Source organism: Cibotium barometz, chromosome 41 (genome assembly GCF_041138505.1).
Source record: "Cibotium barometz isolate CiBa-2024 chromosome 41, ASM4113850v1, whole genome shotgun sequence".
Classification (NCBI taxonomy): Eukaryota; Viridiplantae; Streptophyta; class Polypodiopsida; order Cyatheales; family Cibotiaceae; genus Cibotium; species Cibotium barometz.
This window is the reverse complement of record NC_141086.1, coordinates 16793595-16820858: the sequence shown is the minus strand read 5'-3', so window position 1 is coordinate 16820858 and position 27264 is coordinate 16793595. Positions and strand designations below refer to the sequence as shown.

Sequence of the window (27264 nt, the reverse complement as noted above, 5' to 3'; positions counted from 1 at the left end):
TGGGCAGCTCAGCTGAGAGAGAGAGAGAGAGAGAGAGAGAGAGAGAGAGAGAGAGAGAGAGAGACTTGAAGGAGAGAGAGGCTGAGAGCTCTATGCACGGTCCACAGAGGGTGGGCTAAGGCTCTAAGAGAGAGAGAGAGAGAGAGAGAGAGAGAGAGAGAGAGAGTTATGTTGCTGCCTTGGGGCCCTGAACAAGGGTGGGTGGGCAAAACTGGGTGGGGAACCGAAAGGAAGGCGGCGGCGACAATAGCGAAGAGAGAGAGAGAGAGCGAGAGAGAGAGTGCGACTGTAGAGGCCCTTACCGCAAGGTGTGCGCCATACAAAGTCCAGACGCTATCGCAAGCGAAACCCAAAAAAAAAAACGTTTATCGCAGGCAAGCAAAAAAAAACCGCGTACGGATCCCCGTACCGTACGGATGTACGTTACGGATTGGATCCGTACGTACGTTTTGATCCAACCTTGAAGGGAAGAACACCAAATCATTCACACCACCATTGAGGAGGAGAAGATGAGGCATGCCCGCCGCCTCAACATTCGAGTCACAGGTATAGCCGAGACACCCGACTCCACTCCCGAAAATGATGGACAGCTTATATGCATGAAGCTCGGCTACAAGGAAGAGCACCCTCTCCCCTTCACCAAAGCATGGAGAGCCGGGAAAGACTCAACACGCAAGCGAGCCCTCATCCTGTTTGCTGGAGAGACGGAGAGACTCACCTTCATGAGGAAGAGGGTCATACTACGAGGTTTAGAGGGAGCTCCTATTTTCTTGGATGATGATCTCACATGCAGCTTGAGCATAGGAGAGCTTGCATGCCACGAGTCTTACACGCGAGGAGAGAAGGCAAGAAGGCCTTCTACCGAGATGGTCGGGTCATCATTGATGGCCGGCCCATGGATTAGCGGTTTGGGGCCTATGGGACACAGACCACGCCCCACTGACAGAGATACACATGGCAGTATGGAACTGTAATGGTTCACTATGGGTGCAGCTTGGACGACTGGAGCATGTTATGGTGGGGAGAGACATCATACTTCTGACAGAGACACATCAGAGCCCAGAGAGAGGGCTACCTCGAGTAGAGGGATTCCAGTGGGAGTCAGCATACAGGAGGACCACACGCCAGGGTACCTCGAGAGGGTCGGGGGGGGGTAGCAGTTCTATTCAGACGGGAGTTACAGGGGAGACTGAGAGTGGTAGCACAGGATCCAAAGGCCAGATACATGTGGATCAGCTTACAGCTCTCACAGGACAGGGTTATATACATAGCTCTATGTTACTTTTCTCCATCAGGATCCTCCTATGTCATTACAGAGGACATGCCACAGGAGGAGGAGACAGGAGCCTTGCCATACACTTGTCTGTCAGAGGAGATTATGCATTATTCTACACTAGGGAAAGTATTACTTACGGGCGACTTAAATGCCCACACACAGAGCAGACAGTGTGAGGTCTATGACTATGATGACATGGAGATCCTCCACCCTGTGGATCCAGAGGAGATAGGGAATAGTCGGGCATTAGAGGACACTGGACCAGACAGAGGACATTATGGGGACCACTTACTAGAGTTGGGAGCCAAGCATCGTCTCGTTATTTATAACGGGATGCTACAGTGGCCGGGAAAGAGGGCTGACATGCTTCCCACATGGGGGTCATACACGGACCGGAGGCACGGTGGTAGACTACATTATGGGGTCTTTGGAGGCATCACAGCTTGTCACCTCATTCTCCATTCCACCTCGTCCTATTGGGGCAGATCATACATCCTTGGCATTTTCACTAGCCGGATCACCAGTATCACCAGCCCCCCACATACCAACGCCACACACTACCATCTACTTCACACATGACATGGCAGACATATACACTGGCAGAGTAGAGGATGGGCTCCTACTCATGGATCCCCTGGCACCACTCCTACTCATGGATCCCCTGGCACCATTACAGCCCAGCTGGCATCACTCCTACACACGGCTGCATTACAGAGCTTCCCACATCGTGTCCACTCAGGAGAGCCTGTGAGATCTGGGACTATGCCCCAGAACAGATGGTATGATGACGAGTGCAGAGCCATTTACTCACGGCTCCGCATACAGAGAGCCTTGGGAGCCATCACAGAGCAGGAGTCGAGGAGAGAGATGAGGAGACTTACTCACCGCAAAAGGCGGGCCTTCGCAGAGATACAGGAGCTAGAGATCTTTCATTTCTTCATGAGTAGAGATAGCCCTGTCTCATGGCGGCACTTCAGAGAGCCCCGGACACCGACACCTATTGCAAACCCACAGACATGGCACACATATGCAGAGGGCCTATACCACGCCCCACACCAGCAGCCATCTATACCTCACCCACAGGAGCCTCGACCTACCACAACTAGCTTCTTTACCCACTCGATGGTACAGGAAGCTATCCGCCGCCTACAACATGGATGGGCCGCCGACCATATGGGCCTGCAGGGTGAGCATCTCATATATGCAGTAGATTCTTTGGCTCCTTTTCTTGCACACCTGTTTAACAGGGCACTAGCAGAAGGTTTGCCTGCGGAGTGGACAATGCACACCATTGTGCCGATTCACAAAACAGGGGATATGCTCGATCCGAGCAACTACAGGACGGTTATGGTTGGCCACGTGCTGGCCAAACTCTATGGTGCAGTGTTGGAGCAAGAGCTTAGCTTATATGTTGAGCGAGCAGGTTTACGCTCATCAGGGCAGGCAGGCTTCAGGAGATCTTTCTCTACCACTGACCGTATTCACTTTGAGATGTATGATTGATCAGGCCAGAGTGAGGAAGAGAAAGCTCTATTGCCGCTTTGTGGATTTCCGCAAGGCATTTGACACAGTACCACGAGAGAGGCTCTTTTAGCGCCTATAGTCTCTTGGCATACCAGCATATATAACATGGGGCGTCTATGCATTATATGAGCAGGTTTTTGGGCGAGTCAGATGCCCTGGAGGTATGTCTTAGACTATTGCTAGCACCATTGGTGTGAAGCAAGGATGCCCACTTTCCCCCACACTATTTGGGTTATACATTGATGAGGTGGTTGACTTCATTACACGGGGAGGCGGAGATGGAGTTGATATAGGAGGTACCTCAGTACATATTATGCTTTATGCTGATGATATTGTATTAGTGTCTGAGTCTTAAGGTGGTCTACAGCAGCATCTACATGCACTCGATGATTTCTGCACACAAAGGGGTCTTACTGTGAACCTTGGGAAAACCAAGGTTATGGTCTTTCATACATCGAGATAGGGCAGGAGTCAGCTGACATTCATTCTCGCAGGATGCCACGTGGAGGTGGTGACATCATACGTGTACCTAGGGGTTACCTTCTCTGCAGCAGCCACACGCTTCACCATGGGTTCAGCAGCCACCACAGCTAGATTGACACGGGGATATGCAGCATTGGCTATGCTAGAGAGACAGTGCCACCAGGCGCATTTTCAGGAGCCCCGGACGAAGGGGTGGCTATTTGACACATTAGTCACACCAGCATTGATGTATGGAGCAGCAGTATGGGCGCCAGGCCTTGCTACCCATTGGTGGACACAGATAGAGAGACCACAGGCCCTCATGATGGCATGCATGATACGCAGCAAACCGTCAGTACCTCATGACATTATCCGAGCAGAGTTTGCTGCGCCTCCTATGATGGTAGAGGCCATATTTCAGACTATATGCTTGCTAGACAGATTCAGAGAGATGCCACGGTACAAATTGTCATACAGAGCTTTTGAGGCATCGAGACATCTGGCTAAGGCAGGAGACAGAGGATCATGGTATGCACTGGTCACACATTGGTTCTCACAGCATGGCCTAGACATGGATCATCTACCACCATTCCAGTATGACAGGGATGCACCACATATCCGTCTCTCTCATAGTGAGAGGAACAGAGTATTGAGACAGGACCTATGGCAGCTCTATACACGAGAGACATGGATATCGCCTACACAGCCTCTTCCACCGAAGATGCTATACCACAGAGATCACTTCATGAGTATCACTGATGATGGATTTATAGAGAGGCCTAGATACATGGAGGGCTTTTTACCACATGGCTCCCGAGTGGCTATTGGTCAGCTTAGAGTTTCATCACACCGATTGGAGATTGACTGGTAGAGCACCATGGGTCCCCCAAGAGGAGAGGGTATGTAGATTGTGCAGAGAGGAGGTGGAGAGTGAGGAGCATTATGTATGCAGATGCAGAACATATACAGCCATCCCATTTTATTCAGAGTGCCACATTCCCTACGCCAGATCTTTGAGGCAGCAGACCAGCGCATACTGGGGAGATTCATTCTAGACATACAGCGCCACAGAGAGACATCATTATAGGCTCAGACAGCTCCAGAGGGGGGACGACAGACACAAATTACTACATTTTTTCAGAGATCCGTCCCACTCCCAGCCCCTACACAGCAGGGAATTACTCTCCAGAGAGCAGAGACACTCAGAGCCTGCAGGAGACAGAGGACACCTGGCTTTCGGACACCACGCCTATACCAGAGAGAGATGACAGAGATCAGAGCTCAGTTTCACAGGGAGGTGGGTGCGGAGCAACTGGCTCGCTTCAGAGCACACCTAGGCATGTTCTTCAGGGAGCTGTGGACACCCCCTTCATTGATGTATACCATTTTATACCCCCAGTATGGTACAGGATGGAGCTAGCTAGGTTGCATATCATGATTGTATACTCCATGCATATAGCTTTGCATTATCCTAGCAGTAGAGCTCCATCCCCTCCCCCACTCATTGTACTTATTGCACACCCAGATTCAGCTTTTTAGTTCAGTACTTTTGCATTTTGTTGGGATGACAGAGGATACCCCATACAGGTACACCGATTTGTCTCATAGACCGAGTTCGGTCTTTTGGAAGACGTTAATAAAATATCTCTCTCTCTCTCTCTCTCTCTCTCTCTCTCTCTCTCTCTCTCTCTCTCTCTCTCTTCTTTGTAGCCATGGACATGTTCGATCCCCCTTAGCTAGGCTCTGCTTTGCTTCTCTAATTCTTTAACTAGTATGAGAGGCAGGGTGATTATCTCCAGTGAACTTCGCGCCTGCCATCTAGTGCTCGTCTCCTTTGCGCTTGCCAATGCCGACGCCAGCGCTCTAGTCTTCGTTTGCTTTGCGCCGTTGTTACCGTTGTCTCCACCCATTTCCGCCATTAAGGCAAGGTTGAGTCTTACACGCGAGGAGAGAAGGCAAGAAGGCCTTCTACCGAGATGGTCGGGTCATCATTGATGGCCGGCCCATGGATTAGCGGTTTGGGGCCTATGGGACACAGACCACGCCCCACTGACAGAGATACACATGGCAGTATGGAACTGTAATGGTTCACTATGGGTGCAGCTTGGACGACTGGAGCATGTTATGGTGGGGAGAGACATCATACTTCTGACAGAGACACATCAGAGCCCAGAGAGAGGGCTACCTCGAGTAGAGGGATTCCAGTGGGAGTCAGCATACAGGAGGACCACACGCCAGGGTACCTCGAGAGGGTCGGGGGGAGTAGCAATTCTATTCAGACGGGAGTTACAGGGGAGACTGAGAGTGGTAGCACAGGATCCAGAGGCCAGATACATGTGGATCAGCTTACAGCTCTCACAGGACAGGGTTATACAACTAAAGCAAAAGTTCACGCATCATGGATCTACCTAGATTAGCCATCACCTTCAAGAAATTCTCTGGAGAAAATTTTCCAACATGGCAAACCAAAGCGAGGCTTATACTCATGAGTGATGGTCTATGGAACATTGTAAAAGGGACAGATGTGAAGCCCGAGGTAGCTGCATAAATATGTCCCAAAGTCCCCAAAGATCGACTTCGGGAAGGGGAAAGGCTAGGGACAAATGGTAGTTTACCGTTGGATCAGCATCATCATCTCCAAAGGGCGAAGAAAACTGTATTGCGTAATCTGCTGCATCATTATGGGTTGGTTCAGACGCCAATTGGGTATGAGAAGGATATTCGGAGAGAAGGCGCAGGAGAGAGTCCACCAGTACAGTAGAAATTGTCCGTAGCAATAGGAGTTGGGGCTTCCTGGACTGAGTTGGGGGCCAAGGGTGTGTGCTCGGGAGTCAATCCAAGGTTGATGAGGAAATCACAATCATCCAGGAAGCTTAGATACGGCTGGTCATCAACCATAATGTGCATGGGAGAGAGGTCGGGCACCACACACGTTCCGCATAAGAGTCCGGGCAAAGGGGGCACCCATAGAGCGCAAGCATGCAGGAGCGAGGGCTGGCCGGAACGTCACACGAACACGTACGCTTCATTATGTTTGTTTTTATTTATTTTTATGCGTGGGCTGGTCCAACTGGCCTATGTGGCTAGGCAAATGCTTATTTAAAGCCTTATATCATAGGCTTGAGGCTTGGACCCTTGGGTTATACATTATTAATGTTTTTTTTGCTATGTTAAAACATTATAACATTAAGAGTCGTGACTCTCCACGAAGGTGCCAATTCAGCCCAAAAGCTGCCGTGGATGCCAACCGAAAGCTAGAAGAGAGGTGTGAAGGTGCTGAATTGCTCATCTAGTGTGGCCATGGGTACCCGGGTATCTCTACAGCACACCATTTTGTTTTTTTCCTATGTAGTAGAGGCTTTTACATAATTTTGGGGGAATTCATAAATTAGGCAAAATTGGGAAAATTAGGGGAAATCGGGTGGAGCACTCTCTCTTGCTACTCTTGCTATACCTAATTCTAAAGTCAATTTGCTGATTTAGGGTTTTTGCTTTTTAGGGTTAGGGTTAGGGTTTTTTTGATGTGGGTATCCTACGGGTTGGAACTTGTTTGCTCTGATACCACTGTGAAGATTTCGATCTTCTAATCTCTCTATTAACTATTCTAATCACGTGATTAAGAACTAGAATGACAAGACTTGAAAGATTGAGCCAAAGAACTTGAGTTGATTGAATTGCACATGGGAGCCCTCTTTAAATAGGGGCTGAAGAGTTACAATCGAAGAGTCGTGTCGCTGTCCAGGATCATGCCCTTTCATGAATAGATGTGTCTTAGACTAATAGTCGTGTCCCAGTGAAGTGGTGTGACCCTTCGAGAGGATGTGTCCCTTGACTGGTGACCACTCGAGAAGGCACAACTCTTCACTAATGAATAATAATATTATTAGTCACAAATCACGACACTAGCACAGGTGGCACACCGACGTGAGGCAATGGTGGCAGTTAATGAGGCCCATAGAGTGGGCAAGTGGGCTGTCTACAAAGATGGCAGGTCATTATCATTGGTGAGTGCCGTCCCAAATAGGAACACGGGGTCTATGAGAACAAACACCTTAGGTTCGCAGTATGGAATTGTAATGGCACCTTGTGGTCGAATCCAGGAGGTTTGAGCAAGACTCTCACAAGCTGGGATGTCATTTTCTATATAGAGACTCATCAGAGCTTTGAGAGGGGTTTACCATACATAGCCGTGTATGAGTGCTTCAGAGACATTTGGATGCCTTAACGATTTTTGCACTCAGCAGGACCTCACTGTTAAACCTTGGTAAAGGAAATGGTCTTCAATACCTCCCACCCCTTCCCATCCAGATTGAGCATCATCGCTACAGCATTTACAGGAGATAGGAGTCCCATCTGACATTGTTTGGAGACTAAGAGCAGAGCTGCAAACAACCTAAGAAACTCAAACATCAAAGCAAGAGGTGTCAGACGAGTGCCAAGAGGAGGAAGAGAACTGGAACCTGATAAGTTCCCCTCTGACACAGATTTATTCACCAAAGTGACCATACTCAATTCCTTAGTGGATGGCCCTGATGCAAGCCTTCGGGTGAGTCAGAAAATCCAAGAGACCCTACGGGCCACGAGATCATCTGCATCGACGACCTTTGGAAAGCTTTGGGGGAGTCGAATCTTGTACTCAGAAGGAGCCCTGCTAGATTGTATTTGGTGTTAATAAATTACTTAAGAAGGGGGAAGGGGGAAGGGGGGGGGGTGCCATCGGCCCAAAGAATTACTCCGGCCCCTCATGTTGTGTCTTGTCTTTTTGTGTTGCTATTTGCATGTCGATTCCTGTGTGTTTAAGTGAATTCTGTTATATCCGTTGTTACACTTCCAGTGTCCATTCTATCTCTGTTCACACTTGCATTGCACCAATAGTCTTACACGAAGAAAAAAGGGTAGAAAACAAGATTGAGCAAGAAAAATCACCGACAATAAAGCTAAAAAATGCTTGTGATGAGAAAGAAACAGCTCCAAAAACATGAGAAGTGGTGTTTTAAGGATCCCCTTTTGACAAAATATGTTTCAGAAACAGCCGTTGGTAGACAAATTCCTCAAGCAGAAACTTCTTGTTTCTGTACACATTCAGAAAAATAGTCCGAAGTTTGCGTCATTGCAGCCGCAATCTCTTCCTCTAACTGCACACCATCATTTGTGTTCCCACTGCATCCCCAGGTCCACTGCATCCCCAGGTTGCTCTACCTTTTTCCTCCTTCACTAGCCCTATGATGCTTATGCCCAACTCAAGATTTTTGCAGGGTTTTGACCTCATTAGAGTATTTTTATCAATATTCTCACAAATAGATTCCTTTAATTTAAAAAAAGGATCTCATTTTTAAAAAACAAGATGGAGAGATGCAAAAAGATGAGCTAGGGAATGAGCCTGAGGATGGGCATTGGTGGGAAGGATGAGGCTATTTCTTAAGCATGGAACTATTATCAAGATTCTAGATGGTACCCTACTTCATGTTTCTACTTATTATCGTATGAACTTCGTGTTATGACTATTGGTCTTGACTCTTCTATTATTCATGCCATTTTTTAAATGATTTGTTTCTTGGGATTCAGCAATGCACAACGCGCATTGTTGTTGATTATAGGCTGAACAATTTATTTATGCTCATCTCACAAAATAAGGATTCCATATTTTCTATGTTAACAGAACTTGCAAGGTTACTTACTCGTGAATTTGAAGTTTGAGCTTTAGAAAAAACCATTCAATGCTCCATTTTAAGGTTTGTTTGTTTGGCATGTCACATGTTGCCTCTCTACTGGACTCTCCTCTCCCCACAAACACCCCCCCCCCCCCCCCCCCCCGCGCCCCCAAAAAAAAGGGTGACACCCCAAGCCACCCCAAAACCCCATGCTGGCATGGCATTTCTCTGCTTAAGCTTCATTAGAATTGCCGTTTCTATTTTCATTTAGCATAAAAAAGTATATTGGCCCAAAACCAATGGTTCAAAAAATGAGCCGGAGGAGTGCTTTTCTTGGGTGAGAAATGGGGAAAAGAAGACTCCGGCCAGCTTGCAAATCATTGGACCTAACAATAAAATCTCACCTCTAAAAGGGTACAATTCATGCAAGCTTCCGTATGCAGCCAGCAAAGCTGCTCCTGTCTCCCATTCAACATTGAGTCAGCGTGTGAGGAATTGACTAGCAGCCAGCAGTTTGTAAACCTTTCTACATTTGCTCATCTCAAAAGAGCAAATCTTCTCTTGCAGAGATGCTGAGGGAGGGGGAATAATAGAGAAAGGAAACAAGATGCTCATGAGTCCTTCCCCATTAGTGTACTTCCAGTAGCCCTTACCAATAGGGTGGCAACATACTAGGCACCGCATAGACCAAACCTAAACTCACTTGGTTATCAAGCATTTCTACACAACAAGGCCCTTTAGAATAAAAGCCTAACTCACCTGTGAAGCTTCATGCTTTGGAGCAGCAAAGCATATTTGCCCAACCCACCCTCCTAGACAGTATAGAAAGGAGAACGCTTACAAAGAGGAACATATTCTATAGCTAGCTACATGCTCCCATGCATGCATCACTAATACATCTAAGACTAACAAATCAAGCAACATAGTACCAATTTCTTCAAATGTGAGGTAAGTGAGAGTACCTGCATACATATGGAGGTAAGTGAGTGCATGGGCAACATCTATACAGATCTCTAGGCGCATGGAAAGATCCAGTATAACTCCATGTATACCTGCAATGAAACCCATGTATACCTCCATATAAAAGCATGACAAAAAATTGGAAAAAATAATGTAGCAGATGCAACCAGCTAAGTTGGGAATTCCACAAACCATCAAGGTGCTCCCGCAAATTGCCATTGGGTACATACTCCACAACTAGGATACGCTCATCGTTTTCGTCCAAATAACCGATCATCTTGACAAGGTTAAGATGGTCAATATTGAGAAGCATCTCCACTTCATTGTCAAACTCAGTGGAAAGGCGTGAATCATATACTTTCTGTAAGAAATGCATATAGATTTTATTTTAGATCATTGCACACGCAAATTACCACACAAGGAAAGACCCTCAACATGAGATTTGAGGTATGTTGGAAATGTGCAGAACCCACAAACCTTCTTGGCCCGTTTTATGGCCACAAATGTGCCATCCTGAAGCTTTCCTTTGTAGACTATGCCGAAACCCCCCTGCCCGATCTTACACGATGGAGAGAACTTTTTTGTGGCTTTGCTAAGCTCCGCCAAGGTAAAAGTCCTTCCTCCTTGTGGTTTCTGCAAAGGTTGCTGCGATGATGAACTGAATGTTGTCGAACTTGAACAGCCAAAAGAGCTTTCTGCACGAGAAACCGACATGGAATCACCTGCACACAGTGGTTTGAGCTAGGCTCTTCGTAACAAAGTCACCTGGGCAACTTAGACAAATAGAAGAGCTATAAGCAAGGATTGTTCTAATCCCACTTTTGCTGAGTGGTAGACCCTCTACCCTTCATTGTGCTTCTCTATGCTCACTATATACAGCTACGTTATGTGTGGTCTCTATATATCTACTTGGAGAAGTCACATACTCGTGTCTCAATTTTTTTACCCCACTAAGGAAGAGAGTTTTATTAACATCTTTGGGAGGCACTGAAACAACCCACAAGGCCAATGGTGAAACAATATGTGAGAGTACTGTAAGAAAAAAATGCTAGGAGCTGAGGCCATGATGTGAGCAGCCAGACACTAAAGGCACACTCTTTTTCTGTTGTTAGTTTGTTCTTTACATTGAATAATGTTTTACAATTCCGGTGGCCAGATGGCTTGCTAACTGGAATTTCCATGCCCAAGTTAAAATTTGAGCAAACTTAGCATAGGAATGGCACCTAGAACAATAAAGGTATAATCTAATAAATGATATAGGGTGATGCTTCTTGTTTAAGTGAACTGTGGGTGACTTCAGTATATGACTGGTGTGCATGGAGGTTTTAAACCATGCAAGGAGTAGGTATGTGAGCACACATGCAAAAAGAGAATCTGCTTTGTATCCTTGAGCCTGTTTAAAAAGGGCGCCCCAGATATTGATAAATATAGTCTCCCTGTATGTTCTGGCATTTTTTTAGAACCAATTGTTTCTGTTATTCCGTTTATCTGTTTCTCATCTATGTGACGTCAGTCTCTTTTTCTGTTAAGCATAAGTATGTGTATACTTCTGCAAATGAGATAGGTGGAGTGCTCAGATTGTGATTGTGTGTGAGCCCTCCTATTTGATGTCACAAAGGAGCATCAGCCAGCCATGAAAATCAACCAGTGGGGCGCCAGGAGGAGTCCAGCACAGAAGGGCTGCAGTCATCATGAGTACACATAGGGTCCTGGTAACCATATTTGTGACATGCAGAAGATACAGATAGGATTATACTTTGATTATGAATATTCAGCACCTTGGTTCTTGACGATTGCACAATGTAGCGGAGATAAGAGTGCAAGAGAGAGAGAGAGAGAGAGAGAGAGAGAGAGAAAGAAAGAAAGAAAGAAAGAAAGATTTTATTAACGTCTTCCAAAAGACCGAACTCGGCCTATGAGACAAATCGGAGTACCTGTATGGGGTATCCTCTGTCATCCCAACAAAATGAAAAAGTACTGAATAAAAAAGCTGAATCTAGGTGTACAGGGGATGGAGCTCTATTACTAGGAGAATGCAAAGCTATATGCATGGAGTATACAATCATGATATGCAACCTAGCTAGCTCCATCCTGTACCATACTCGGGGTATAAAATGGTATACATAAGTGAAGGGGGTGTCCACAGCTCCCTGAAGAATATGCCTGGGTGTGCTCTGAAGCGAGCTAGTCGCTCCGCACCCTCTCTGTGAAACTGAGCTCTGATCTCTGTCATCTCTCTCTGGTATAGGCGTGGTGTCCGAAAGCCAGGTGTCCTCTGTCTCCTGCGGGCTCTAAGTGTCTCTGCTCTCTGGAGAGTAATTCCCTGCCGTGTAGGGGCTGGGAGGGGTATGGATCTCTGAAAAAATGTAGTAATCTGTGTCTGTCGCCCCCCCTCTGGAGCTGTCTGAGCCTGTAATAATGTCTCTCTGTGGCGCTGTATGTCTAGAATGTATCTCCCCAGTATGCGCTGGTCTGCTGTCTCAAAGATCTGGCGTAGGGAATGTGGCTCTCTGAATAAAATGGGATATCTCTCTCTGATGCCTGTATATGCTCTGCATCTGCATACATAATGCTCCTCACTCTCCACCTCCTCTCTGCACAATCTGCATACCCTCTCCTGTCGGGGGATCCGTGCTGCTCTGCCAGTCTCAATCTCCAATCGGTGTGATGAAACTCTGAGCTGACCAATAGCCACTCGGGAGCCGTGTGGTAAAAAGCCCTCCATGTATCTCGGCCTCTCTATAAATCCATCATCAGTGATACTCATGAAGTGATCTCTGTAGTATAGCATCTTCGGTGGAAGAGGCTGTGTAGGCGATATCCATGTCTCTCGTGTATAGAGCTGCCATAGATCCTGTCTCAATACTCTGTTCCTCTCACTATGAGAGAGACGGATATGTGGTGCATCCCTATCATACTGGAATGGTGGTAGATGATCCATGTCTAGGCCATGCTGTGAGAACCAATGTGTGACCTGTGCATACCATGATCCTCTGTCTCCTGCCTCAGCCAACTGTCTAGATGCCTGAAAAGCTCTGTATGATAATCTGTCCTGTGGCATCTCTCTGAATCTGTCTAGCAGGCATATAGTCTGAAATATGGCCTCTACCATCATAGGAGGCGCAGCAAACTCTGCTCGGATAATGTCATGAGGTACTGACGGTTTGCTGCGTATCATGCGTGCCATCATGAGGGCCTGTGGTCTCTCTATCTGTGTCCACCAATGGGTAGCAAGGCCTGGCGCCCATACTGCTGCTCCATACATCAATGCCGGTGTGACTAATGTGTCAAATAGCCACCCCTTCGTCCGGGGCTCCTGAAAATGCGCCTGGTGGCACTGTCTCTCTAGCCTAGCCAATGCTGCATATCCCCGTGTCAATCTAGCTCTGGCTGCTGAACCCATGGTAAAGCGTGTGGCTGCTGCAGAGAAGGTAACCCCTAGGTACACGTATGATGTCACCACCTCCACCTGGCATCCTGCGAGAGTGAATGTCAGCTGACTCCTGCCCTGTCTCGATGTATGAAAGACCATAACCTTGGTTTTCCCAAGGTTCACAGTAAGACCCCTCTGTGTGCAGAAATCATGGAGGGCATGTAGATGCTGCTGTAGACCACCAGGGGACTCAGACACTAATACAATATCATCAGCATAGAGCATAATATGTACGGAGGTACCTGCTAAATCAACTCCATCTCCGCCTCCCCGTGTAATGAAGTCAGCCACCTCATCAATGTATAACCCAAATAGCGTGGGGGAAAGTGGGCATCCTTGCTTCACACCAATGGTGCTAGCAATAGTCTCGGACATACCTCCTGGACATCTGACTCGCCCAAAAACCTGCTCATATAATGCATAGATGCCCCATGTCATATCTGCTGGTATGCCAAGAGACTGCAGGCGCTGAAAGAGCCTCTCTCGTGGTACTGTGTCAAATGCCTTGCGGAAATCCACAAAGCAGCAATAGAGCTTTCTCTTCCTCACTCTGGCCTGATCAATCATACATCTCAAAGTGAATACATGGTCAGTGGTAGAGAAAGCTCTCCTGAAGCCTGCCTGCCCTGATGAGCGTAAACCTGCTCGCTCTGCATATAAGCTAAGCTCCTGCTCCAGCACTGCACCATAGAGTTTGGCCAGCACGTGGCCAACCATAACCGTCCTGTAGTTGCTCGGATCGAGCATATCCCCTGTTTTGTGAATCGGCACAATGGTATGCATCGTCCACTCCGCAGGCAAACCCTCTGCTAGTGCCCTGTTAAACAGGTGTGCAAGAAAAGGAGCTAAAGAATCTACTGCATATATAAGATGCTCACCTTGCAGGCCCATATGGTCGGCGGCCCGTCCATGCTGTAGGCGGCGGATAGCTTCCTGTACCATCGAGTGGGTAAAGAAGCTAGCTGTGGTAGGTCGAGGCTCCTGTGGCTGAGGTATAGGTGGCTGCTGTGGGGCATGGTATAGATCCTCTGCATATGTGTGCCATGTCTGTGGGTCTGCAATAGGTGTCGGGGTCCGGGGCTCTCTGAAGTGCCGCCATGAGACAGGGCTATCTCTACTCATGAAGAAATGAAAGATCTCTAGCTCCTGTATCTCTGCGAAGGCCCGCCTTTTGCGGCGAGTAAGTCTCCTCATCTCTCTCCTCGCCTCCTACTCTGTGATGGCTCCCAAGGCTCTCTGTATGCGGAGTCGTGAGTATGTTCTGGGGCATAGTCCCAGGTCTCGCAGGCTCTCCTGAATGTACACGATGTGGGAAGCTCTGTAATGCAGCCGTGTGTAGGAGTGATGCGAGCTGGGTTGTAATGGTATCCATAGATGCCAGGGGATCCATGAGTAGGAGCCCATCCTCTACTCTGCCAGTGTATATGTCTGCCATGTCATGTGTGAAGTAGATGGTAGTGTATGGCGTCGGTATGTGGGGGGCTGGTGATACTGGTGATCCGGCTAGTGAAAATGCCAAGTATGTATGATCTGCCCCAATAGGACGAGGTGGAATGGAGAATGAGGTGACAAGCTGTGATGCCTCCAAAGACCCCATAATGTAGTCTACCACCGTGCCTCCGGTCCGTGTATGACCCCCATGTGGGAAGCATGTCAACCCTCCTGATCCCGGCCACTGTAGCATCCCGTTATAAATAACGAGACGATGCCTGGCTCCCAACTCTAGTAAGTGGTCCCCATAATGTCCTCTGTCTGGTCCAGTGTCCTCTGATGCCCGACTAGCCCCTATCTCCTCTGGATCCACAGGGTGGAGGATCTCCATGTCATCATAGTCATACACCTCACACTGTCTGCTCTGTGTGTGGGCATTGAAGTCGCCCGTAAGAAATACTTCCCCTAGTGTAGAATAATGCATAATCTCCTCTGACAGACAAGTGTATGGCGAGGCTCCTATCTCCTCCTCCTGAGAGAGAGAGAGAGAGAAGAACAACAACAACAAAGGCAAGGTACACCCGATTGGGTCCCAAATACCCTCTGAAGGACCCCCACCAAGGACTAGTTGTTGGATTATATCATCTCCAAAGGGCCTACATCACCTTTCCATGCTTGTACTGGTCATTTTATGAGACCCTGCATTGCCATATTTTAGCAGATATTATTCAGCATTTTTTCTACCTTTTTTAGCATTTTATGCTACTAGTCTGCTACTATCGGCCTGCTACAGCTGGCTGACGAGCACTCTGGGGGAGTATATAAGGGCTGACCCCCCTTTCCCCCATTTCATCTCATTCTTTTGCATCTTGTTGAGGTCATTAGCAGCTGCTTCTGCTTCTTACCAATGTACAGCACCTACGGGCTTCCCTCGTGCTCAGTTTTCAGCAATAAACATCAGTTTCCAGCATTTACAGGTCTTGTACCTAGGCCTACATCTGTGTTTTCTATTTGCTTCACTTTCTTTCATAGTATCAGAGAAAAACGCTGACTTGTAAGCAAAAGAGAGCTGCGTTTTCTGTTTTGGAGCAGAGGCTTCAACAGTTTGCTACGTTTTTTACAGATTTCAGCGTAGAAGGTGCTGCATTTTCTTCCAGGAGCAGAGGCTTCCTCAAGATTGCTACGTTTTCTTTATCTGGCGCTTGGGACTGTTGTGTTTTTGAATTTTCAGCAAAGATTGCTGATTTTTTTCTGTTGATTGGATTGTTGAAGCCCTCTTCTAGGTGCTGAGCTTGGAGAGATCTTTCTTCTTCCTCTCCTTTCAGTTTCCCACCCTCACTCCCTTTCTTGTTGTGCACAGCCTGAGAGGAGGATTTGCCTGTTGATTCTCCAGCGCCATCACAGCCTGGATCCCCTACTCCCGCTCCAGAGGTGGTTCCTATTCCCAATCTTTCATCTCTGAGTTTCTCTCATCCAGTTCTTGCTCCTACCCCTACCCATATACCATCCTACAATCCTCCCCAAGTCAGTGACTCCATGAAGCTTACAGCAACCAACTATCATACTTGGTCTTTCTACACTCAGTTGTTGCTGGAAGGAGCAAGTATGTGGATGGCTATCTCCACACCTCACTTGGTGGACCCTACTTTGAGAAGCATATTGGATGCTCGGGCTCGTCTTATCATCATCCATTGCATGACTCCATCTATACATGCACAATTTGTCTCTACTCGGAGTGCTCCTCGTCAGATGTGGACAGAGATCCAAAGGAGGTATGGGAGAGTTTCGACAGTGAAGATTGCCAAATTGGAGTTAGATCTGGAGAATCTTACAATCAATGAGTCAGATAGCTTGATTGAGAAATCAATAATCCCATCCATAAACTTCTTGGTAAGTTGCCTGCTTCCTTTGATTCTTTGAGGGATAATATTTATTTCCGTGATCCTCTCCCCCCTTTTGAGGAAGTCGTGAGTTATCTCCGCGACAAGTGCATGCTTCGCAGAAAAGGCACGTCGGAGTCTGCCTTTATTGCCTCTAACAAGGGCAAAGGCAAAGGCGGAAAAGGGAACTCCAACAACAACAACAAAAACAAAAACAAAGGCAAAGGCAAGGGTAAACATGATTCTAAGGAGTCCAAGGACAAAAGCAATGAATGTGATTATTGTGGCAGGTCAGGTCATATTGAGGCTCGCTGCTTTGCTCGTTGTGATGATTCTCGAGCAGCCAAAGCCAAGTATAAAGCCCAGGATGCTTCGAAAGCATCTGCCAAGGACAACACCAAAGATAAAGGCAAAGTTTCAGAGGAGGGATTTGCCAAAGTTGCATACATGGCAGTTACAGATTCATCCACTTCTTCACAAGATTCACACCTCGTGAACATAGATTTGACTTCTCCTAAAGAGGTTAGTGACACACTTGAAGTGGTAGAATGGGTTGGTGATAGTGGTGCTTTTGTTCACATGACCAACAATCAGGCCCATATCTTGGAGGACTACCAGACTCTCTCTTCTTCAGTTCATATCGGTGACAACTCTTCGCTTCCTGTCACCGGTGTTGGTAATGTTTCTTTGGGTTCCTCTGCCACCTTACATGATGTTCTACATGTACCACGGATTTCCAGAAATCTATTTTCAGTATACAAAGCTTCTCAGAAGGGACTTGATGTGTATTTTGATGATGAGGTCATCGAAGTAATTGCTAGGAAGACTCTCTTGGTTGTTGCTGATGGAGTCCATGATGGGGGTCTCTAAAAGATCACCAATTTTTCTTCCCAGATCCCTTACACTGATTCCCATATTCATCAACTTTTCTCCCCCTTGATGGCTTTGGTTTCTGAGGCAGATACTTCTCTGTGGCATTCTCGCTTTGGTCATGTACCCATTGCTACCTTACAGAAGTTCCATTCTAAGCAAGTTGTCAGTGGACTATCTCAGCCCAGGTCTCTCTCACACATCTGCTCATCCTCCATGATGGGCAAGAATCATCGAGATGCATTTCCAGAGGAGGCCACTCATCGAGCAACCCGAAGATTGGAGCTTATACATGCAAATCTTGTAGGACTTATGGAGGTTGAGTCTCTTGGAGGGGCTCGATATTTTCTTCTTCTTGTGGATGATTTCACTTGCAAAGTCTGGGTATGTTTTCTGGCTCGTAAGTCAAATGCTTTTGCCAGTTTCAAGACTTGGATCACGATGGTGGAAAATCAGTCTCGGGGTAGAGTTTCATTCTTCTGGACTGATAATGGTGGCGAGTTTGTACCATTTGATGACTTCCTTGTTTCGAAGGGCATTCACCGACAGACTACAGTTTCTGTTAGCATTATTCATCTCCTGGTAGTGTGCCCAAGTTGTGTATCAAGGGTGCCCAAATTTTTCCTGGGAAGCACCATATTTTTCCCTCTGGCCCTTGGTTGTAAGGTTGGCCACCCATTTTTCACATGTTTATTTTGTCTAGTCGTGGGTCTTTTTTCTAGAGCAAGTCGGCCAGCTCCAGTAGGGGCTATATAAGGCCAGGCTCTTACTCATTTGTAGACATCCTGACAGGGGCTTCCAAGCCCAGGTCCTCCCTCAAGGAGTTGCTCATCATGCCCTCACTTACGGGGACCACCCCTTGCACAGGGTTGATTGTATCATTGCTTCTTCCTCATTATATAGATTCGTTTTCTTTCTCTCTGTGCCCATGTCTCACGCTTGCCGCTGCACACTTGTGACATGGTATCAGAGCACCGGGTTGAGGCTCTTCTGCAGAAGGTGTTCTAGCGTTTTTTCTGAGAGAGAAGGATTTCGATATTGCTGGTTGCAGAGGAGGAGGGAGTGTTTTGGTCTTGTCTAGGGCGGCTGGAGGAGATACAGGGCAGCCCCTTCTGGCTGCGTTTTCTGCAGGACTGGGGCGGCCAAAGTAGGTACTCTTCTAGCTGCGTTTTCTGCACTTGTGAGCAGGTGAAGGGCAGCCAGCATGGCTGCTTTTTTCTCTGATGCTGGGCAGCCTGGCTGCGTTTTTCTCCAGAGGAAATGCTGGGTAGCATGGCAGCGTTTTTCTCCAGAGGGGGGTGCTGGGCAGCATGGCTGCGTTTTCTCCCAGAGGAGGTGCTGAAGGTGCTGTGTTTTCCTCTTCCCTCTCTTCTTCTTGGTACACGTGCTGCCGGCTGGTTACAGCAGCATTTTTTGCATTATCTCATCTGCGTTTTTGGAGGCAGTGGAGACAGGTATTCTTTTCCAAGAATGGTGCCTTCCCACATGGCCTTGAGCCCTTGCTTGGCCAATCTTTGCTTTGTCAGAGTTTTCAGACTCATGGGTGCACACTTGGATTCACATCCTCTAGGTGTGTGTGGAAGACAGTTAGTCCTTTCTTGACAGCAGAGGGGGTCTATGAGTTTGTGCCAGTTTAGCATAGTTTTGCTGGTGTACAGGTGTTTCCTTTAGGTTCTCAGGGTGTTCACCTTGAGAGGGGGATGTGGTTACTCCTACTCCCCATGCAGAAGGCCTTTTGGATTATAAGGAGCAGATTTTTTCTTGGAGGTAAAGAGTCAGACAACGTCCTTTCTTGGGTTGAAGACATTGTGTGGACTGGTGTGATACAGATTGGGTTGGAGATATGGACATCTGGTGGTTCATTTTTTGGATTTTGCTCGACTTTTGGATCGGGAGCAGTTTCTTGGAGTAAGTGGTAGAGGCGGGAGCAGATGGACTTCTCGACTTGCTTTGGAGGTTTCCTTTTCCAGCTCCTTGGACCGGTTTCACTCCCAGGATCTGAGAAGGGGTGTGAGCATTATTCATCTCCTGGTAGTGTGCCCAAGTTGTGTATCAGGGGTGCCCAGATTTATCCCGGGTAGCACCATATTTTTCCCTTTGGTCAGGGCCCTTGGATGTAGGGTTGGCCACCCATTGTTCACATGTTTATTTTGTCTAGTTGTGGGTCTTTTTTCTACAGCAAGTCGGCCAGCTCCAGTAGGGGCTATATAAGGCCAAGCTCTTACTCATTTGTAGACATCTTGACAAGGGGCTTCTAGGCCCGGGTCCTCCCTCAAGGGAGTTGCTCATCATGCCCTCACTTACGGGGACCACCCCCTTGCACAGAATTGATTGTATCATTGCTTCTTCTTCATTATGCAGATTCGTTTTCTTTCTCTCTGCGTCCATGTCTCACGCTTTCCGTTGCGCACTTGTGACAGTTCCTTACACTCCTCAGCAAAATGGAGTGGGGGAGGGGATGGAGCTCTACTACTAGGAGAATGCAAAGCTATATGCATGGAGTATACAATCATGATATGCAACCTAGCTAGCTCCATCCTATAAAATACTGGGGGTATAAAATGGTATACATCAATGAAGGGGGTGTCCACAGCTTCCTGAAGAACATGCCTGGGTGTGCTCTGAGGCGAGCCAGTCGCTCCGCACCCTCCCTGTGAAACTGAGCTCTAATCTCTATCATCTCTCTCTGGTATAGGCGTGGTGTCCGAAAGCCAGGTGTCCTTTGTCTCCTGCGGGCTTTGAGTGTCTCTGCTCTCTGGAGAGCAATTCCCTGCCGCGTAGGGGCTGGGAGTGGGATAGATCTCTGAAAAAATGTAGTAATCGGTGTCTGTCGTCCCGTCTCTGGAGCTGTCTGAGCCTGTAATGATGTCTCTCTGTGGCGCTGTATGTCTAGAATGAATCTCCCCAGTATACGCTGGTCTGCTGCCTCAAAGATCTGGCGTAGGGAATGTGGCTCTCTGAATAAAATGGGATCTCTCTCTCTGATGGCTGTATATGCTCTGCATCTGCATACATAATGCTCCTCACTCTCCACCTCTTCTCTGCACAATCTGCATACCCTCTCCTCTCAGGGGAGTCTTCTCTCAAGTGTTCTCCTGAAGTCTCTTGTTCTCTAAGTTAAGTACTTAAGTAGTAATTAGTACACAATATGAGGGATTAACAACATAATCCTCACAGTGGTATCAGAGCGAAAAACCTTTCCTACCCGTGGGTTGTGAAGCCCTCACCCTCTTTGCGGCACTCCCTCTTCCACCCCTCTTCTCACTCAATGTTGTATGGAAGCAGCGGAGTGATGGTGGACTTGGCGTAAAGCTTTGCCCATGGTGATGTAAAATATTTTTTTTCCTCCCCCTATGGGTTATGCGGGCCACTTAGGCTCTTCACTCAGCGTTCTCCCCCCTCGACAACCCACAAGTGTGTTGTATGGAAGCTATGGAGAGCGATGGCGGACTTGGCGTAAAGCCCCCCTCACGGTGATGTAAACTCCCCCCCCCCCCCCCCCCCGCTTTACGCAGACAGAGAGGCGATCTTCCACTTACCGGGCCACTGCAGGTGTACTTACCCTTCCCGGAGGCCATTGCCTCCTCGCGTCTTGCGCATGTGTAAGCTCCCTCTGGCTCTCGGGTGGACAAGACATGTGGGCCCCCCCTTCTCGCACACAACAGCTACTTCTTCCTCCTTGCGTTGGTGGCTGCCCCTCTTCGTTGAAGACCGCGCCTGGCCCCGCTATGGCGTGCAAATGGCACCCCCTCTTCAGGTCAGGTACGTGATGACCGTCACCCTTAAGCCATAAACAAAAAAAAAAATTGGGCATGCTACGTGGCATTTGGGCCTCTAATAATTAAAAAAAAGCAATGGCCTCGTCACTGCCCTTACAAACTGAAGTCTTTGTCTCTGACCAGAAAATTCGATGCAGTGGTGAATGAGAACCTTAAGTCAACTTTGAAGACTGAAGACCTTACCTTGAATGGTACAAGGGATACTGCGGACTCTTGCAGCATGACTTCAATCTGCATATGAATATTTGAACAATACCTCTTCGGTGTCAACAACTACTCTTGAAGATTCGATTCCACTTGGCAAACAAATGAAGAAATGCAGCAATACCCTAATCGTCTATCATTTGACACATGGGTTTTATTTTAAATGGGAGGGAATGTCACGATTGTGACGTATGTATCTATCAGATTCTCTCTTCATTGCTGATTCCTGTTGCAGATGCAAAGAGTAACCAACCAAGGGAACCCCTACCCTCGACTGGTTGCGACTCTTCGCCAAAGGATGTACCTCTTCATCGAATAGCCACATCCCTTCGATGAATGGTTGTATCCCTTGATGAATGGTTGTGCCTCTACATCGAATAAACACATCCCTTAGCCTAAAGTTGTATCCTTTCGTCTATGGACATGTCCTTTCGTCAAAGGACATGCCTCTTCAAATGTGTCTCTTCATCTCCTATATAAGAGACCTATTGTACTCATTTTAATCAATTCAATTTCAATCTTCTCTCAAGTGTTCTCCTGAAGTCTCTTGTTCTATAAGTTAACTACCTAAGTAGTAATTAGTACACAATATGAGAGATTAACAACATAATCCTCACAATATAGCGAAAGAAGGGAAAGTGGAAACACGGGAGAAAGAAAGAAAGAAAGAAAGATTTTATTAACATCTTCCAAAATACCGAACTCGGCCTATGAGACAAATCGGTGTACCTGTATGGGGTATCCTCTGTCATCCCAACAAAATGAAAAAGTACTGAACTAAAAAGCTGAATCTGGGTGTGCAATAAGTACAATGAGTGGGGGAGGGGATGGAGCTCTACTACTAGGAGAATGCAAAGCTATATGCATGGAGTATACAATCATGATATGCAACCTAGCTAGCTCCATCTTGTACCATACTGGGGGTATAAAATGGTATACATCAATTAAGGGGATGTCCACAGCTCCCTAAAGAACATACCTGGGTGTGCTCTGAAGCGAGCCAATCGCTCCCCACCGTCCCTCTGAAACTGAGCTCTGATCTCTGTCATCTCTCTCTGGTATAGGCGTTGTGTCCGAAAGCCAGGTGTCCTATGTCTCCTGCGGGCTCTGAGTGTCTCTGCTCTCTGGAGAGTAATTCCCTGCCGCGTAGGTGCTGGGAGTGGGATGGATCTCTGAAAAAATGTAGTAATCTGTGCCTGTCGTCTCCCCTCTGGAGCTGTCTGAGCCTGTAATAATGTCTCTCTGTGGCGCTATATGTCTAGAATGAATCTCCCCAGTATGCGCTCGTCTGCTACCTCAAAGATCTTGCGTAGGGAATGTGGCTCTCTGAATAAAATGGGATATCTCTCTCTCATGGCTGTATATGCTCTACATCTGCATACATAATGCTCCTCACTCTCCACCTCCTCTCTGCACAATCTGCATACCCTCTCCTCTCGGGGGACCCGTGCTGCTCTACCAGTCTCAATCTCCAATTGGTGTGATGAAACTCTAAGCTGACCAATAGCCACTCGGGAACCGTGTGGTAAAGAGCCCTCCATGTATCTAGGCTGTTGGGTTTTATGCTGTGTATGCACCCAGAGGAGTGCTAGTGATCATCAGTAGGTTACTGGGGCACTTTTTACTTCAGTTAGTGGAGGTTTTTTCCCCCAGTCTAGTTCATTTTCACTTATATGCAGTTTATAAGTGTTTTGGTCCACCCGGCACATTTATGGCCGGTCATGTGAACACTTATCCTTTAGGGGTCACTATCATGTGGCTTGTACTTCACATTTTTTAATCATTGAAAAATCTACATCAGTCGTGTTCACTCCCTGCTGGTTTTCTATGCTTGTTTTCTTTCTGTAAACCCTAACCCTAACCCTGTTTAGGTCTTCAATTGGTATCAGAGCTTTTGAAGCTTTGCTCAACACCCGTACATTTGCTGCTTCTGCCCGTACAGTCTACGAACATTGAATCAGCGCCGGCTTCAGCATATGCTGCCCGTACACCAAGCCTGCGCCGCCTTCTGCTGTACGTGAGCGCCACTTGCCCGAGTCTAGTCGCCTCCTGTTGGCCTTCAGCCCGTACACTTGTGCGCCGTCAGATCTACTCTGCGCCTGCTGCCCGTACCTGGTCGCCTTCAGTCGGGTACTGCGCCGTCAGTTATAGCCTACGCCACCTATAACTTAAGCGCACGTGTACAGCGCAAGTGTACAAGCCACCGTACGCTTAAGCCTTCAGCGCTAACAATACTACAAGTCGCTGCCTTCAGACACGACAGTGCCTACTGTCACTTGCGCAGCCATACACTTGAAGCGCTGACTGAACCTGCAGTACTGTGGTCGCCTCAGACTCCGTACAGTACCTGCTTGCTTACAGAAGACTGGTTTCGAAAAGTACCTGCACAGTACAACAATCTACGAGTACATTCATCATCTCTTATCTCAGCTGGTAAGCATTACAGGTTTTGAGTTTTGGGCATTTTTATTTTTCTCTGTGAAAAATATACAGGCACAACAGGCAGTTTTTCTAGCAAGAAAAATATACAGGTTTTTAGCACAGTTTGGGTGCAGCCAATTTGGGCATTTTTGGGGCATTTTGGCATTGTGTACGCCATTTTCTGCTCTACTCAGTCATTGGTGCATTAAGCTGCACATTCAGAGGATTGAGAGTGCAGGCAGAGGCAGATTTGGGTGAACTGTATTCAGTGGAGTACAGTTGTTATCAGGGTTTTTGCTTTTGGGTTTTTTGGTAAACAGGTACAACATTGTGCGTAAAGCATAATGGCAAATCAACAGCAAAGTGATGTATTCACATATTTGTCTAAGGAAGACAAATTGGATGGCACGAACTACTCCTTGTGGAGTTTTATGCTGAAAAATGTGCTTGTGGCAAAAGGTCTTTGGGATTTTGTTAGTGGTGATGAACCACGTCCAGGTCCATTGGCTCCAGAGACTCCTCCCCAAGGGGGTGCTCGTGGACGAGGACAACAGGTACAGGCTCCAGGACAGCCATTGCCTGTTCAGAGAACAAATGCTCAAAAGACATGGGATGCCAGGGATGCACAAGCATTGTCACTCATTGCATTGTCAGTTCAGAGGTCCATTATACCTCATATTCGTTCAGCTGGCACTTCACAGAATGCATGGGTGACTTTGGAGCAGATGTATGCTGCTCGTAATGAGGCTAGGATCTCATTTTTGAAAAGAGAGCTGGAAAATCAGAAAATGAATGAAGGAGATGATATGTCGAGCCACTTAAACAAGCTGCAGGATTTGAGAGAGCAACTCATCAATGTGGATGAGATTATTCCTGAGACACAGCTTGTGTCCACCATTTTGCACTCTTTGCCAAGATCATACTTGGCTTTCCATACCTCTTTGAACCTCAGCATGAGGAATGCTGTTGAACCCCTCAAGTATCAGGAACTTGTTGCTCTCTTACTACAAGAGGAGCAAATGAGGAAGAATATGAATATGAACACAAATGCTGAACAAGCATTTACTACAGGTCAAAAGGGCAAAGGGAAATCTCAGCCAAAGAGTGCAAATCAAAATTCAGGTGATGGTGGTTCTTCACAGGATACCAAGAAAAGTGATGGACAGCCCAAGAAGAAGGGAAAATGTCATTACTGTAAGAAGCCAGGTCACTACATCACGGAATGTAGGAAGAGGATTGCCAAAGAGAAGGCAAAGGAAGCTGGGATGTCTGTTAATGATGCTCCTAAAGCTCCTCCAGAGACTGCTTCTTTTGTTGAGGACAGAGATTACTGTTTCTATACATGCAGCTATGATGCCTCTTGGTCTTCACAGGCACTCAGTATGACAGAGCATGCATGTACTTGGTATTTTGATAGTGGTGCCTCAAAGCATATCACATCTCGCAGGGATTTGTTTAGTCATGTTAACCCTGCCCCTGTTGGCAAAACTGTTCAGTGTGCCAACAATGCTTCATATCCAGTGTGTGGCATTGGGGAGATTCAGCTTACAGCCATTGATGGCTCCATTCTCCGCCTTACAGATGCCTTATATGTACCAGGGATAAAGAAGAATTTGTTGTCCATTTCTTCTTTAGCACATTGTGGAATGCAAGTCCATTTTGATGATGATAAATGCATGGTCAGAGACAAAGCAAATGCCTTGACCTTGATGCTTACTGGTACATTATGTCATGGACTTTATGAATTGGATGCATTTCAGCCAGTGGATCAGTCTGCTTATCATGCATTCACTCTTACTCCAGCTATGGTTGATGCGGAGTTATGGCATGCTCGCATGGGGCATGTAAATTTTGGTAGTCTTATGCTTATGCAGCGACATAATATGTTTACAGATCTACCTCTCATGGAGAAGCCTCCAGATCACATTTGTGAAGGATGTATTTTGGGAAAAATGCACAGGTTTTCCTTCCCACGTGATCAGGCTCTAAGAGCAACTGCAAAGTTGCAACTTATACACAGTGATCTTTGTGGTCCCATGCAGACGAAGTCATTAGGTGGTTGCTTTTATTTTGCAACATTTATTGATGACTTCTCTCGTATATGCTGGGTCTATCCTTTGACACAGAAATCACAGGTATATGATGCATTTTTGGCCTTTATAGCACTTGCTGAGACAGAGTCTGGATGCAAGGTGAAGACTCTCCGTTCTGACCGAGGGGGGGAATATATGTCACATGTGCTGAATTCTTTTCTTGGGAGTAGAGGTATAAAACATCAGTATACTACTCCTTACACTCCACAGCAGAATGGGGTTGCAGAAAGGAAAAATCGGTCACTCATGGAGATGGCCAGATGTATGCTAAAGGCAAAAAGACTACCACATATCTTTTGGGTGGAAGCAGTAATGTGTGCTTGTCATATTTTGAATCGATGTCCCACAAAGGCATTGGTTTCTATTACTCCTTTTGAGGCTTGGCATGGCCGCAAGCCTTCTGTATCGCATTTTCGTATCTTTGGGTGCCTTGCATATGCACACATACCCAAAGAGTTGAGGAGGAAGCTTGATGATAAAGCCACAAAATGCATTTTTGTTGGGTATAGCCGTGAGAGCAAGGGCTACAGGTTATATGACCCACTATCCAGGAAGATATTTATCAGTCGGGATGTGATTTTTGATGAAAAATCAGAATTATCCATGGCTGGTTATGAGAAAAATCAGGCTGAAAATGATGTATTTGAAGGTCTTCTACCCATGGAGTTTCATTCCACAGTTGGTGATCCAACTCATGAGGGTACTGGACAGCCAGCAAATGATGTAGGTGGTGCAACTCATGAGGGTACTGGACAGCCAGCAAATGATGTAGGTGGTGCAGAAATTCAGCAGCCAAATGAGCCAGAAGCTGAACCAAATATGGGACAGCAGGCACCACAGGTCAGACATATACCTAGATGGTATTTGAGGACACTACAGGACAGCCATTTAGAGGGTCCTCTTGCTGGTCGTACTCGTAGGGAGACAAGGACCAATGAGCATGCACACATCATGGATTTGAATCTGGTTATGGCAGCCAGTTTACAGGATGATGATGAGCCTGATTCATTTGTGGATGCACGAGATAATGTGCATTGGAACAAAGCCATGCAGGATGAGATTGATTCTATTAAAAAGAATCAAACATGGGATTTGGTTGATCTGCCCAAAGGCAAGAAAGCCATTGGTACTAAATGGGTCTACAAATTGAAAAGACACGCAGATGGATCCATTGACAGGTACAAAGCCCGTCTAGTTGCAAAGGGCTATGCACAGAAGAAGGGCATTGATTATGAGGAGACATTTGCTCCTACATCCCGTATGTCGACACTTAGGTGTGT

The 27264-nt window shown here is 47.0% G+C and overlaps 1 protein-coding gene across 2 annotated transcripts in view; it reads right to left on the bottom strand.

Moving 5' to 3' along the window:
* LOC147614720 (calmodulin-binding receptor-like cytoplasmic kinase 2) overlaps positions 1–27264 on the bottom strand; it is a 69213-nt gene that overhangs the window by 10837 nt on the left and 31112 nt on the right. Inside the window, exons 3-5 of one of the 2 annotated variants that reach the window (XM_086780059.1) lie at positions 10351–10595; positions 10066–10234; positions 9876–9965 (exon numbers count right to left, since the gene is read on the bottom strand). In XM_086780059.1, coding sequence (XP_086636185.1) covers positions 9876–9965; positions 10066–10234; positions 10351–10595 — 504 coding nt within the window. The remainder of the gene's footprint in view (positions 1–9875; positions 9966–10065; positions 10235–10350; positions 10596–27264) is intronic. The other variant, XM_086780057.1, reaches the window with a different exon arrangement.